The 15263-nt window shown below is 41.2% G+C and overlaps 2 protein-coding genes across 2 annotated transcripts; both read right to left on the bottom strand.

Annotated features, from left to right (window-relative positions):
• Window positions 1-1570: 1570 nt before the first annotated feature.
• Window positions 1571-9527, bottom strand: fasn2 (fatty acid synthase 2). The gene is made up of 6 exons (XM_070986510.1): window positions 9470-9527; window positions 9073-9226; window positions 8163-8323; window positions 7815-8021; window positions 7474-7655; window positions 1571-7120 (listed from the first exon to the last, which is right to left on the bottom strand). Exons 1-6 carry the CDS (start codon window positions 9525-9527, stop codon window positions 1571-1573), a joined length of 6312 nt encoding a protein of 2103 aa, XP_070842611.1.
• A 1388-nt stretch (window positions 9528-10915) lies between these two features.
• On the bottom strand, window positions 10916-14762 carry LOC139347028 (retinol dehydrogenase 11-like). The gene is made up of 7 exons (XM_070986448.1): window positions 14597-14762; window positions 14170-14285; window positions 13257-13412; window positions 13067-13171; window positions 11947-12156; window positions 11634-11826; window positions 10916-11507 (listed from the first exon to the last, which is right to left on the bottom strand). Exons 1-7 carry the CDS (start codon window positions 14608-14610, stop codon window positions 11405-11407), a joined length of 897 nt encoding a protein of 298 aa, XP_070842549.1. The 5' UTR covers window positions 14611-14762; the 3' UTR covers window positions 10916-11404.
• Between the last annotated feature and the right edge of the window lie 501 nt (window positions 14763-15263).

Here is a 15263-nt window from a genome sequence, read left to right as displayed (position 1 = left end):
CTATTGTGCAATTCTTACATTTCCTGATATGTTAAGAACCAAGCCTTGCTAGACAGCTTAAAGTTGTATGTAAAAAAAAAAAAAAAAACTTGATCATGTCTTAAATCTTGTTGCAAAGCAACTAAATGAGACAGGAATAAAGGATAAAGCTTGTATTATTTTATGTTTTTACTACTATCAACCAATCAGACTAAAACCTACAATGAATTTATTCTACAAGTAAGCATTGTCTGTGTAGCTGAAGCCTGACATAGGTTATCTCCACTGTCATTATAACTGTTTGCATGGTGCACTTAACTGTTTGGTATTCAAAGTTAAAGTGTTTTCTGACTTTCAAATGGAATTTTCAAAATTATTATTATGGTTCTTGTTCTTCTTCTTCTTATTATTATCATCTTAAAAATTTGTAATATTTCAAAATGGCACACCGATTAAAAGCCACTCCTGACACTCTTGTGTTACAGTGCAGTTTCGTAATTTGCATGAAAGAACATTTATAAATAAACCAACCTTATCAAGAACTGAGATAAATTGGCAGGTTGTTTTACTGTGTCATGAGGAAGCAAAAAACAATAACAGAAACATTAGACATGTTGTGATGACAAAGTGTAAGAATTCATTGGTATCGTATTTTAAACTACAGACAACTAAAAATTACCCCATAGTCAAAAAGTTACAGTGATTAACATTTTCTGCAATATGAAATATCTGCAATAATTTCTTGATGGGAGGAAGAATTGCTTAGTTGTGAGGTCAGTTTTGTTGTTGCGGGTGCTATAAACACATAACACAACAGATTACTGTATCTGGTTTCACTGATATGTGGTGGCAATCTCCTCTGGGAGAACACATTCCTCATCCACATGATGTCATAAATTGGTTGTTCAAACAGCTAAAGGCTCACTAATCATACATGACCTCAATTCAACATTTATGGGACATGTCAGAATATAGTACCATATGTTCTTTTCCACCATCGTCATAAAGGCGATAATCCATCAGAATCAGAGCACTAGCAGTGATATCAACTGAGTGAGGAGAGATGAGTGAATGAAAATCAGGCATATAAAAGTAGGTTGATGTCAGTATTGTGCTGACCAAGCCATGTGATGCACTTGAAAAATTACAGACAAGTGTTGAAATTTGAAATTTATTGAAATTTAATGTAATAATAAAAATGAAATTAACCTCAATGATTCACTAGTTATATCAGCATGTAACAATAATTGTGTATTTCATTGTAAATAAACAGAAAAAGTGAAATTGTGATAAAAAAAAAAATCCATTTAAAATGGGACATCTCCAAAAAACGGAGTAAAATAACAGTGTATGGTCACAACAATATAAAAATATAATATCAAAATGAACCTGAACAAAAACCAGTCATTTACGTTTCCAAAAAAGACAACAGAATAGGTAAACATACAGTATGAACATGTGGCGTAAACACAAGAATGCTGTAGTATTGCAATGGCCATCATAGGCCTTCTGTTGAATCAAATGACAAAATGCTGAATATTATAGTATTTTGAATCTCTTGTTTAAATTTCTGTATGTACATTTGTCACTTTTACAATCTGGTAGAATCATCATTCATGTCTCCAACTGGAAAAGGCTCATCACTGAAATGTTCACCCTCATCCGCTTCACTCAGTATAGCTACCACTGTTGATAGTGTGGCGTCTGGATCCAACAGTTTAACCAAAGGCACATTCACACCTCTCTCCTGAAAGATGAGATTCTGCAGAGTCATGGCCTGCATGGAGTCAATCCCTAAGGACAAAAGAGGTGATTCATCGTTCAGCTCACTTTTATCCATGCCAATGGTCTCACAAAGTAGAGAGACAACATACTCTTTTGGTGGGAAAGATTTGGTTTGTTTAGTTTGAGAATCTGTCTCCTTGAATTTTTGGAAAGCCTCCTCTACCAATGGAGACAGGCGCATGGTCAAGGCTATGTTTTGAGAGAGGATGTTGTACCGTATGTTTCTGAAGTGAAATCTGCAAACAGCTTGTTGAGGTCGATTGAGCACAAGGCATTGCTCCAGACTTTTGTGAATCTCAGCCACATCCAACACCATCATCCCCTTTGCCTCCAGAAACCGCTGGAAATGTTCCTTGTTCAAGAGGAGACCGAGGTTTAGAGCTCCCCAGTTGATAGACTGTCCCGGCAGCCCGAGTTTGCGCCGGTACTGACAGAACATGTCGAGGAATGTGTTGGCGGCTGCATAGTTTGTTTGTGATGCATTTCCAAGAAACGCTGAGATGGAGGAGTAACATACAAAGTAATCCAAATGACAGTGCTGTGTTGCATGGTGCAAATTCAGTGCACCATTTACTTTGGGTTTGAGAACTTTCTCATAAAGAGATCTGTCAAGCGTCTCAATCAGCCCATCATGCAAGACAACTGCACTGTGAAACACCCCTCTGATTGGACAACCAGGGAATTTCTGGCCAATCAAACTGATAACCTTGTGCACAGACTCAGACACAGATATGTCACACTCTGTGGTAGTGATGTAGTTTCCACACTGTTTCTCCACATTTTTTATCTCTTGCTGCACTTCTGGTGTGGGCTTGCTCCTGGAGAGTATTACAATGTATTCGCCCCCTCTCTGCGAGATGAACTTGACGGTTTCAAAGCCCAGACCAGAGAGACCACCTGCCACTATATATACTGCTCTCTTTTGGAAAAGCTGTTTTTTCGTTGGCAGCAATGGAATGTCAGACAGTGTACAGCTGATGTCTTTTTCCAGAACCACAACAGCCAGCTTCTTTGAGCTGAAGTATGACTGTTGTTTCTCTGAATGACGGCCCTCAATGCTTTTCATTTTCACACTCTGAAAGGTAAAGCTTTCAAGAGCAAATTTCCTGCTCAAGCCCAAGGACTTTAGCCAGTGATAAATGTGTCGCCTACCCACACTCAAGGATCCCGTTTGCAAAATGACTGGCATCTGAATTATCTGCACACGAACACTTTCCTTTGCAATTTGCAACACACCCTGAGCAAGCAAACTCTGAATCTGAGAGTCACAGATCAAGACAACATGTTGGACACCGGGAAAGCTGCAAATTTTTGCAATCAGAGATTCATCAAATGGAGGTAGGATGACAAATGCATCCATTTGATTGAAATTTACAGAAGAACCATTGCACTGTGTGCCAACGATCACATTCCAACCTGACTTGTAAGAAGTGAGTGCCAAGACTTTCATCAGAGTAGAATCAAGCACAGAGGATATGATTCCTAGATTATGTTTTGCTCTGGGCAAGGCTCTCTGCAGAATCTCCCATGCTAGCACAAAGTAGGAGACACATGGTGTTTTTTGAAGGAATGGGAACCACTTGGTGCTGTAGCACACATCCTCTGGAACTCTGACCTTGCTGGCTGCAACCACAGGATAACAGGAAGCAACGTGATCTCCTACTTTCACTTTCCTGACATTTTTTCCAACTGCTGTTACAATACCACTGAAATCAAGAGCCAGTAGCTTGTGGTTCTGTGATGAGTGTTTGTTCCAGTACAGTGTCTGGCCAAATTTCAGATGTGAGGCACTGACAGGGAAGTAATCAGATGAATGAACGCATATTTTAGTGGGCCGAATTTCAACTGATGTATCACTTATTGGCTGGGCCTCCTCAAAATGAATGGCACTCAGTTGAGTCATCTTATGTGCGTCAGCTGTTTGAAGGAAGTACGGCTTAGATATAGTAGAGGTAAAGCTGCCCTCTGATCTGTCAATGATTTCAGGTGGACTACGGACAATGGAAGGTTTTAGAATCAGTCCATCTTTTATCACCAACTCTGGGTACTTTCTGCAAGGACAGGATCTTAGAACTTCAGACAGAGCTGCAATGTCCTTTGCAGAGATAGTGCTTATATCAATCAGCTGAAATGAAAGATCTGGTATTTCTGCAGCAAATGATCTTGTCATGCCAATGAGAGCAAAACCTGGACTTATGTGGTCAACTGTGATGTCAGATGAACGGTAGGTGACTGCCCTGATGGAGTTTGGGAAGCATATTCGCTTTAGTTCAACAACTATTTGGCGGAAAATCTCACAGCAGCTTGCCAGTTCCTGTAGGACAACATCAGCTGCCAGTGAAGTAAAGTTGTCTTTACCCCACAAAAATAAGACCTCATCAAAGTTTTTCTCAACATCTGTAATATTGAGATTTGCCAAGACAGAAGGAAATCCATGGCTCAAGATATCTTTTGCATATGTGAAGGAAACATATCTTGACATCAAGTCCAAATATTGTTGCAGGCCTTTAGAGATCCCTATATGGTCGCAGAAGACCAAGGCTTTAGGAGGAGGAGCAGATGTGATGCCTCTAGGGATAACACTGAGGTCATTATGATAGAAATACTCCTCAACCACTTGAGAGTGACTGCCAAGATACTTGATCATCACATGCTTCACCTCAACCAACACTCTTCCTTCTTTATCTGCAAAACAACCACAAACCTCAAAGTGATCAACACCCACATCAGTTGCTCTCAGATAGATGATCATCTCATCTTGCAAGGGTTCAGAGACTGTCAAACTTCCTATTTGCGCAGGAAATCCTGGTCTACCAGCAAAAATGTGCTCTGGGAATAATGTAACTGGGAGAAGCTGCATCAGAAAATCCAACACAACAGGATGAATGCAGTAGTCATGCAACTGAGACTGCAGTTCTTCTGGAACTGTGACAACTGCATAAGCCTCCTTGAGATCTTCTCCATAGTGCACATCCCCCTTATTCTGGAAGACCTCTCCATACTGAAAGCCTCCTAGAGAGAGATAGCCATAGAACTCCTGAGAACTCATTACAGATTTGCATCTTTTGTAGATGGAGCTTAGTGAAAAGCATTGCTCCTCAACCAGCCTCTCTTTCTTTGAAACCACTGTGCCTGATGCATACGTTGCAGATGAGAAGAGGACCATGAACCTAGTTTCGTTCTCTGTTTGTTCTAGCTGCAACTTAATTTCAGGTGAATTCTGGGTTAAAACAAATGGACTGTGAAAATTAACACTGAGCTGTAGTGAGCTGAGCGGTACTTTTGGTTTGGCACTGGCCATGAATGCAGCTAAACCCAGTTCAGCATAGAAGGCACCAGGGATGATGGGTACATCATTGTGCTTGTGCTCTTTCAGGTAGAACAAAGAGTCTGACTTTAGATCACAGCTAAAAACGTTGTTTTCGCTTCCTGTCTGACAGAGCACAGGATGATTACTTGCTGTGTTTTTCTGTGCTGCACCAATAATGACATCTCTGTCCGAGCAATCAAACTGGTATTTTGGAATAGGCAGTGGTATTGTCTCATATCCTGTGTAGAACGTGTTCCAGTTTACATGGACACCCAGTTCAAACAGCTTAGAAACGATGGACGTTATAGTTTCATGATCTTTCTCTGGCTGCACTGATGCAAGAACAGTTGTGTCATTACCCAGAGATTCCATGATGTTTCTCTGTAGTGCCCTTCTTGGTCCTATCTCAACAAAGACTGTCTTCTTCTTACCTTTAGTTGCTGACCTCACTGCCTGCTCAAAAGCTACTGGTTCACGAATGTTTCTAGCCCAGTATTCCCCTGTACAGAAATCACCCTGCTGGACCTCCTTGCCTGTCACTGTTGAGAACAACTCTGTGTTAAGCTCATTCACCTGCAAGGAGCCCATTGTCTCCTTGATTTCTGGCAGAATTGGGTCCATCATGTGGCTGTGGTAAGCAGAAGGGACATCCAGTACACGAAGGAACAGATTCTGACTGTTGCCTGAGGTGCTTAGCTCCTTATGGAAGATCTCAATTGCATCTGCATCACCTGAGACGGTGCAGGACTGCGGGCTGTTGAAAGCAGCAAGGCAAATTCTACCAGAGTAAGGAGCGAGAAGAGCAGCTATCTCTGATACGGCCATGTTGCTGATCACAAGCATCTTCCCTCCAGTGACTTTGCACTGGAGAGTGCTGCGGAAATAGACCACTTTTAGTGCATCCTCAAGAGACAAAAGGCCAGAACAGTGAGCGGCTGCCACCTCGCCAACGGAGTGTCCAAGTATTGCATCAGGCTTGACACCCTGGTGTCTGAGTACAGTGGTAATGCCAACTTGGATAGCGAAGAGAAGTGGTTGGACAACATGTGGGCTTTTAAAGTCACTTCCCTCAAAATCACTCTCAAGTGTGTGCAAAATGTTCACTGTACTCAGTCTTTGGAAAAGCTGTGCAATCTCCTTGATCTTATCCCTGAAAACAGGCTCGTGTTTTAGTAGCTGTTTGCACATGCCATGGTAAGTGACACCATTTCCACAAAAGACAAACACTAGCCTTGGATGTGCGTAGGATGGGCTGATATTTTTTCCTACAGTGGCACTTAACTTTTCTTTAAGATCAACTACAGATGAGACCGTGATGGCCTTTCTGTATTTATGTTTTAGATGGCTCCTTCTACAGGCTGATGTGTACAACAGAGAATCTAGATCGACTTGGCTACCTGCTTCTAGCTGTTTAATGGTGTCTTCCATCATCAGAGTAAGAGATTTTGTTGAATTTGCTGACATGACAAAATATCTTGCCTGTTTCCTATCATTCTTTTGCTCAATGCATGACTGTTTGTGCTGTTTGACAATGGCATGTGCATTTGTACCCCCAAAGCCAAAGTTATTCACTCCTGCAATTCTTGCACCAGATGCTTCCCACTTCTCTGCTTCCTTTGGAACTTTAATGTTCAAGGCTTTGGTATCTACACTAGCAGTCTCCTTGGAGTAGAAAACAGAGGGAACAATGGTCTCATGCTTCATCATCAAGAGTACCTTGATGAGTCCTGCCACTCCAGCTGCAGATTCTGTATGTCCAATGTTGCCCTTCACAGAGCCAATCCGGAGTGTCTCTGAACCAGGAGGTCTGGCTTTAGCGATGACATTTGAGATGCTTCCTGCTTCTGTCGGGTCTCCAACTGGGGTTCCAGTCCCATGTGCTTCTATGTACTGGACATTTGCAAGATCAGACTCTGAGTAGATTCTGCGTAAGAGTTCCTCTTGTTGTGTCATGGATGGTTTGGTGATTGGAGTGACTGAGTGTCCATCTTGGTTGACGGCTGTTTTGCTGATGATACCCCAGATATGGTCATGGTCTTGTACAGCCTGTAAAGCAACAAAAAGAGAAAATGGAACAATAATGAGAGCAGAATGTGTTTAGCAATGAAGAGTGTGTTATACTGGTATAGAATGACATGCGAACAGAATATATAGTGATATTTAATCCCAGTCCAAATCATTTTAGAAAATGATGTTTGTTGGACTTAATCTGAGGAATGCTAAAGAGAAACAGGGATAACAGGAACAAGGAAGTTGCTGACTAATATTGACATTTATGGGTACTGTCCAGACTATTCAGTGTTTACAAGGAACTTATTGCTCAGATATGATAAGACAGCAAAAAAGAGAACAAGGAACATCTTTATTACTCTATACTCTTTATTACTGCATATTCTGACCTTTTTCAGAGGCTTCAGGAGAACAACCCCGCAGCCCTCCCCTCTACCATAACCATCTGCTCTGTTGGAGAAAGGTTTGCTGGTCCCTTCAGGGGAGATCATCTTGGCCTTGCTGAGAGCAACAAACACTCTTGGCTCTATTATACAGTTGACCCCTCCGCAAACAGCCATGTCACAATCTCCTGATAAGGTAAAACATCACACAATGATTTTGATGTATAAAAACTTTTTTATCATGCCTCCTCGTGATTAAAATGCTGGGGCATGGCTTTCCATCAGAGTTACTTTACAGGTTGCTCTAAAAAATGTCATTGACGTTAGTTATGACATACTGCACAGACCTTGTTTAATGGACTGACAGGCAAGATGAAGAGCCACGAGGGATGATGAGCAGGCACAGTCTATGGACAGTGAGGGTCCAGTGAAGTTGAAGATGTAGGAAACCCGGTTTGCTGCAATACTCATGGCAAGCCCTGTGCCAGTCCAGTTGTTGATCACACTTGGGTGCACATGTGCAGCATTAGTCTCATAATCTCTGTTCATTAGGCCTATAATAAAAGCAATAAAACTGGTAAAACTGAGAGTTAGGTAACAGAACAGAAGCAAAACATAAAGTTAAACTGAGCCATTATTCTTAATGTTACACAAAACTATGAAGGGCCACTGACAACATATTCTTACTGCCTTACCAAAGAACACCCCTGTCCTGGTCCCACTGGCCTTCTCCATAGGAATCCCAGCATTCTCCAAGGCCCTGTAGACACACTGAAGGAGCTGTTTCTGTTGAGGGTCCATTTGTTCCACTTCACTGTCACTGATGCCAAAAAACCTGTGGTCAAATTCATTGAACCTGAAAACATTCAAAGCCATTAGATCAATTTTATGAACCGCGAAGTGGATCACGATTTGGCACTTTAATCAGAAGTGCAGCATAATTCAGCCAGATGCTGGTTGAGCACAGGTAATGTTAGAAGGGGCTTTCTGAACAAACACCATTTGGTTTCTTTAAGTTGACTTTTTTTCGATGTGAGGAAAGCCCCTTCTTCATTTTTGATGATCAAATATCACTTCTATTTCTTTCATATTTTCTGATGTTTTGCCATTTTCTTCATTAACAGCTGTGTCCTCGAGAAGATGACACACGAAGCTCTGATTTTATTGTTTAACTGACTTTTGCACCACACATTTCCTTCTCAAAGCAAGTGTCAGATTCAGACTTATACAACAGCCCACACCTGGTGGTAATCTACAATCAGTGAAAGCTACAAGGACACATGACAATCACTCAACATTAGAAAAAGTTAAGAACATGTATCAACATTTTATATAGAGACTGTATGAAGGGTTTTGAAGTATGTCCCAAAAATAACCCATTTTAAAGAGACAATTTAAAAGTAAGAACTACAGAATTGATCTGTTTTCATTTACTCACTACAAAAAATGTTTATTTAGGAGCCCAAGTGAAAAACACTAATAATATAGAGGCTTAAAATGGAGCACAAATAACATCAATAAGGAAGAAAGACCAGTCTATAAGACATGTCATATAAAACATGTAAGCAGACTTATAGGTGATCCAGTAAGGTTTAAAAACAGTACCTGTCAATGAAAGCAGCCCTGGCTGTGCGGGATTTACCCGCCTTGTTGTCATCAGGGTCATACCAGCTGGCCAAGTCAAATCTCCGTTTGGGAATTGGCACAGAACAGTTTCTCCCATCTACCAGAACCTTCCAGAAACTGTCGAGCCCCTCTCCTGTTTGGAAACACATATATTACATTGTAGTAGGTAGTTCAGGCAAACAAGACCTCTTTTTATTACAAGTGCATGATTCCCTTCATATGCAAATCCACTAGTTATGGTGAAAAGGGTAGAAAATGTTTTATGAAGCAACTTAATTTGAGCAACATCCTTTCTTGGGATTAATTGTTTATTTAACTACGAGAGACAGCGAGAAAACTTCAAAAGGCAAAACAAAACAAAATTCAAATGGCGTACCTCCTGGAAAATTGCATCCGATGCCAACGACTGCGATCCCGTCTTCACCTTCTTCCATTCTGACTGAACATCACTAAGAAAGAAAAATCAAAAGTCTTTACTGCATCATCATGTCAGCATCCCTTCTTCTTTAGAAATAAATAAAATGCTCAGCGTTCTTTAAAGCTGTGTAATTAGTCCAGTTTTGCCATGCATTAGTGCGTCCTTACATCCATACCGTTTGCCTTTTCCCTCAGTGATGGTATCACTGCCGGACTTACGGTTGCCTCTTGTAGCCAGCTTCTTATCTTTATTAAACATTAATGATTGACTGTATACGTGACCATGGAGATGAAGGAGTTCAGCGCACACATTTATGGCGCTTTGCAAATGATTAGACCAAGTTCAAACGTCCAAACGTTGGTCTGGGTATTGTTTCATTGAATTTGATATATTCTTATATTTTCTAACATTTGGGTAACTTCATGAATCTAAAAATAGTAATTTACCACATTTTAAGTCATTGTTAAGAAATAGTGTAAGTCATAGTGTAAGTCAACAATTTCATCATGACTCCAATGCCTGATATAGTTAATGCACAGTAAGCGTATGGCCTTAATTTACCTGCCATTAACTGTATGTTTCCATTAGATATGTTGAGGTCAAAGTAGATGTTTAAGGATGCACTCAAATAAACTCTCGACCAGTCAAACAAAAAATATCTTCAGATGGCTTCACAGCATCCAGCAGACTCTGCTTCTTTTTACACACAATGAGATGATGTTCAGAAACAGTGTTTGCAGAGTTACTTTGGGACACGCATATGAAAGGAACAAATGAAGAAGCCTCTGGAAATGTTTTTCACAAACTCTGCATGTCAAAGAGTTTTAAATGCACACAGAAGTGTTGTGTTTGCTTTCATTTCTCCTACAGAGTTTGAGTTTTCCTCATATCAGATCAATGATTCACTAAAAATGACGGACGATGCGTAAAACAGAAATAAAACAAAATGTGATCATTTGCTAATCCTTTTTGACACATAATCAACTGAAAACAGTACAAAGACAATATATTTAATGTTTGACTCATCAGCTTCACTGTTAGCGACATGTTTCATACACGTTGGGTAAGGAGCAACCAAAGACTGGGAAAGATGTGGAACGCTCCAAAAACACCTGTTTGGATCATTCCACAGGTAAACATGTTCATTGGTAACAGGTGAGAGTATCATGATTGGGTGTGAAAGGGGCATCCAGGAAAGGCTCAGTGAGGATGGAGCGAGGTTCACCACTTTGTGAACACATGATTGTATAAAGGAGATTACTACACAGACTCAGGAACACGTTGTAAACACAGTTCGTTGGCAAATGATTGCTCTCTGTTTATATATTTTCCACAGCGTCCAAATTTCTTAAAGCACAGGACGACCGCTCACAAGGATAATCAATCAATAAAACATTAAGTTTTACATTAGTTGGACTTTATTCTCCAAAATAAACCTACGATGCCGTTGAGGTATCAACTATGTGAAAGTAGGGACAAGAACAAGAGTGTCATTCTGAGTTTAATGTTAGAAAATACAGATACATGAAAACTTCTGAAACATATAACCTGCAGACAGCAGCAGTCTGACTCATTAAAAAGTGTTTTCCTCCGAAATATTCCACAATTATATCCAAGTATCCACTACAAAGCTGTTAAAAATGGATGGAAAAGTTTTTAAGATTGTGATGATATCTCTAAATTAGACTGGTAAACTTAAATGATACAGAACTAGTTCCATGTTGTGCAAATATGTTAGTATATAAAACTGTGTGAAGGAGCTGTCAGAAAAATATGAAACTGTAAGAAAACTCATGTTTTGCACATGACGTCTCTGCAGGCAGCATTGGTGAAATGACATACAGTGGATTGCACCTTTGGAAAGAACAGACTGTGCAGGGAAGGATTTGATTTTCATTCCCACGTTATGGACAGCAGCTGACAGCTCAGCTCCCACAGCTTCCGCGCCAGGTCGTCGTCTTTGGCGGCCGCGGAGCAGCAGGCAGAAGCACAGTCGCTGTAAGCAAAGACATAAGATGAGAAGCTGAGAGCTCAGAGAAATCACCTCTTTCCTGCATTCAGTCTGGTCCTGCGTGATGAGTTTCAGGTACATCTCCTGAAAGCGATAAATTGTTTAGCGTACCTGTAGTATCTGCCGCTCTCTTTCTCCAGCGATGGCTCCACAGCGCAGTAAATGGTCGTCTGGGCCCCCTGGACAGGGCTTTTGGTGAAGGGTTTGGCCATCTTCATGACTAACTGCTGAGGGCCACTCAGATGACGCCATAACTCCGTCTGGATGACTCCAGGGTGGAGGGAATACGTCGTCACGCCTGTGCCTGAAAGACGAGTGATTACTGGACGTGAGTGAAACGCTACGAGAATCATAAAGTGCTTTTCCACCGTATTTGACGATCTTCTAACAAACGATGCCGGATATGAGAGAGTGTGATGCCCACCTTCGAGTTTCTTAGCCAGCAAGCGGATGAAGAGGACATTGGCCAGCTTGCTCTGACAGTAAGCCCCCCTCTTGTTGTAGCTCTTCTCACTGTTGATGTCGTCCAGGTTGATGGAGCCATAGCTGTGAGCCATGGAAGACACGGTGATGATCCTGGCCGGCGCCGATCTCTTGATCAGGTCAATCAACAAATGCGTCAACAGGAAGTGACCTGGAGGACAGAGACATTCATGAGCAGAGTTTGAGGCAGCAGAAAGAGGATACTGTCATTTGAATGCTGCTGGTACAAACACAGGGTGGCTTCGACAAGAGCTGGACGGTGTGTTACGACAAAGTTGTAAGTTTGGGGATTTTTATTGGTTAAGTTTTGTCCAATTAGATCTCCATCATTTCCAATCTCAGTTATATTTCCTCCTTCCTTATAATTTCAACCTATTCCTGCTTTTAAGTGAGCAAATTTACAGAGCAGAAAGTCATTAAAGGCGTCTTAGAAAACACGCCACAGTGTCACGCTGACATCGACAAATGTTCGTGACAGGACGTTCGCTTCATCTGACGATCACACATCAGCGTAACGTGTGATCGTAATAAATAATCAGTAATAATTCATGACACAACAGTATTACTGCTGAATGGTTACTGTAAATAATGTAATGAATGTATAAATTCTGATAGTTAGTCCTAAAAAGCTAACAACCGTTTCTGAAGTGACGCATTAAGATGTTGCACTGAAACCAAATCAAACTCAAGTGTCAGGTAAAAGCTGCCAACTGCAGAGAAAAAAAAAAAAAACATGCACATCTGTCTCCTAGTGGACAGTCCATGTCCTGTAGGTGTGGCATTTGTTTTGACTGGCCTGATTCATCCCAGCTGGAGATATAAAAGCAAACCTTGGAGCAGCAGCGATTCACTGACGCTGGCAGTCCAGCATGGCAGAGCTCCTCCAGAAAGAGCCAAATACCTGATTTTAAGTAGATTTTGGATGTATTTTACATGAAGAGGACAATATATTATAGGTGTCAAACGGAAGGAAACTGGGAAAAACGAGGCGCTCCTTCAGTCGGTGCTTTCTTGACTCAGAAATCTTGAACTCCTCACAGGTAAGAGCTTTATTTATTTACCCAGGTGATTGACGCCGATCTGCATCTCGAAGCCATCCGCTGTCTTCCCATAAGGACAGATCATTATTCCAGCGTTGTTGATGAGGATGTTGAGTTGAGGCTCTCCTGCAGAAAAGAACGGTAAGAAGTAAAACTTTAAAGTCCCTTCATGTGTTCATGTGTCATGTGTTCACTCCTCTGAGGAACCAACCCTTGTTGATGGCTTCAGCGAACTCTCTGATCGACTTGGTGTCTGCCAGGTCGAGTTTCATGCAGGTGACCTGCTGGTTGCCTGAGCTTTCAATGACTTCTTTCACGGCGGCCTGAGCTCTGTCCATGTCCCGGCATGCCATGATGATCTTTGCCCCTGAGGCAGAAACATAAAACAGCGGTGAAATGTCTGCAGAGACACGCTGGCATGCATGAAGAGCACCACCTCATGGCAAAATGTGGGCATGATGCAGGATGCAGGATGTATTTCATAAAGCTGCTTTTAGAGAGAAAGTTTGAAGCTGGACAAAAAGAAATGGGGCATTTTGAAAAGGCAGTTTGTTGGGTTTTAGCAAGCTTTATCTTAAAATGCAGATTTTAATTAGTGATGTTGTGTCTGTAGCTGCATGGAAAATGAACAGTTACATAAAATAAAACATCACATTATCAGACTGTGACACGTTTGAGCACAAACCAAAACGAGTAACACGAGTGTCAAAAACTGTCGCCAGAAAAGCTCATTAACTTATTCTTTAACTGGATATTTCATGACTTAAATAATATTCTTGGTAACTTCTGTATTTTAGAAAAAACAATCCAGACACAGAACTGAAAGGAAACACAAGGCACGTTGTTATTTGTGTTTCCTTCATTCAAACGATAAACAAACGTTGAAATGTTGTTCTGTCTTTTCTTTGTGAAGCACTCACTCTGTGCTTTTCTGTCTTGTAAAGCACTTTGAGCTGCAATTCCTGGATGAAATGTGCGATGCAATTAATGTTTATTATTATTATCTTTATTATCATTATTATTCTGATTAGATCCACAAAGCCAAATGAGGCCCAGATCAAAGATGCAAGTCACAGTGACACAGCACAGGAGGTCAAAGTGCAGCCCTGACTCAATGGACCTACCTCTCTTCGCCAAGTCGATGGCTGTCTCCTTGCCAATGCCAGCGTTGGCACCAGTGATGACCACAGTTTTGCCATCGAGCCTCTCAGCTGAAGTCCAGGCAGCCCGGAACAAATTTCTGGGATGTTGAGAAATCGGTTACTTAACTGACTCAAAAAGCAGAATGGGTGTAACGTGAACAGAAGCAAAGCAAAACACACTAAAGCACAAAAATATATGCGAGTCTGCTCTCAGCTAAGGCAAAGAAAACCTTAATCTAGCGTTCTGTAGCAGTGAAATTGTTAATAAAGTTATCTAAAATGAACCTTAATCTAACGTTCTGTTCTGTAGCAGTGAAATTCTCAATAACGTTATCTAAAATGAATCTCATCACTGGAGCATAACTAAAGCCGCCGTGTGTTCAGACAGCTGGAGTATTTAAGTCCTCACCGTACAGCCTGCATCTCACTTTAGTGCAGCAGCCACAGTTTTCTGGACTCAGACCTCAAGACCCGGAGACGAGTGTTTAAATCTCTCTGTCAGAAGCACCAAACTTCACCCAAGTCATCGGAGGCTTAGAAACTGGCGATACGGAAGCGTCACTGAGTAGTAAATCGTCTTATGTTGCGATTTCAGCCAATCATCTGCGACGCTACCGCGCCCGCACAACCCTGATTGGTTAGAATGTATGTTTGGGTCGGAAGCGCTCGGTGGGTGTGTTCGACTGTTTATCCTCCTGAGAACCCAGAGAAAAAGAGTCTTTCATTTTATTTTTTTGTGTATGATTTCCTTCCTCTTTGGAGCTAAAACAACAATTCACAATTCAGAATTTTGTAAAAAAAAAAAAAAAAAAAAAAAAAAAAAAATTATTTTAGATTTTGCAGCATGTCCACTGTAGAGGACTAACAGAACGAGTTTACCATAACACAACGAAATCATGACAGGCTGGCAAGAAAACAGGCGTGTCAATCCATTGTTTAAATGAAACTGCACATTTGGCCTGTATCTTTTGTTGAACTACTGAACAAAAGGGACATTATAAAACATTCATAACATCGCTATACACCTGAATCAGTCACACTCAAACACACACACACCACTTCTGCCACAGTTGGGT

The sequence above is a fragment of the Chaetodon trifascialis genome, chromosome 18 (assembly GCF_039877785.1).
Source record: "Chaetodon trifascialis isolate fChaTrf1 chromosome 18, fChaTrf1.hap1, whole genome shotgun sequence".
Taxonomy (NCBI): Eukaryota; Metazoa; Chordata; class Actinopteri; order Chaetodontiformes; family Chaetodontidae; genus Chaetodon; species Chaetodon trifascialis.
The sequence above is the reverse complement of the archived record's forward strand: the minus strand, read 5'-3'. Positions and strand labels throughout refer to the sequence as shown.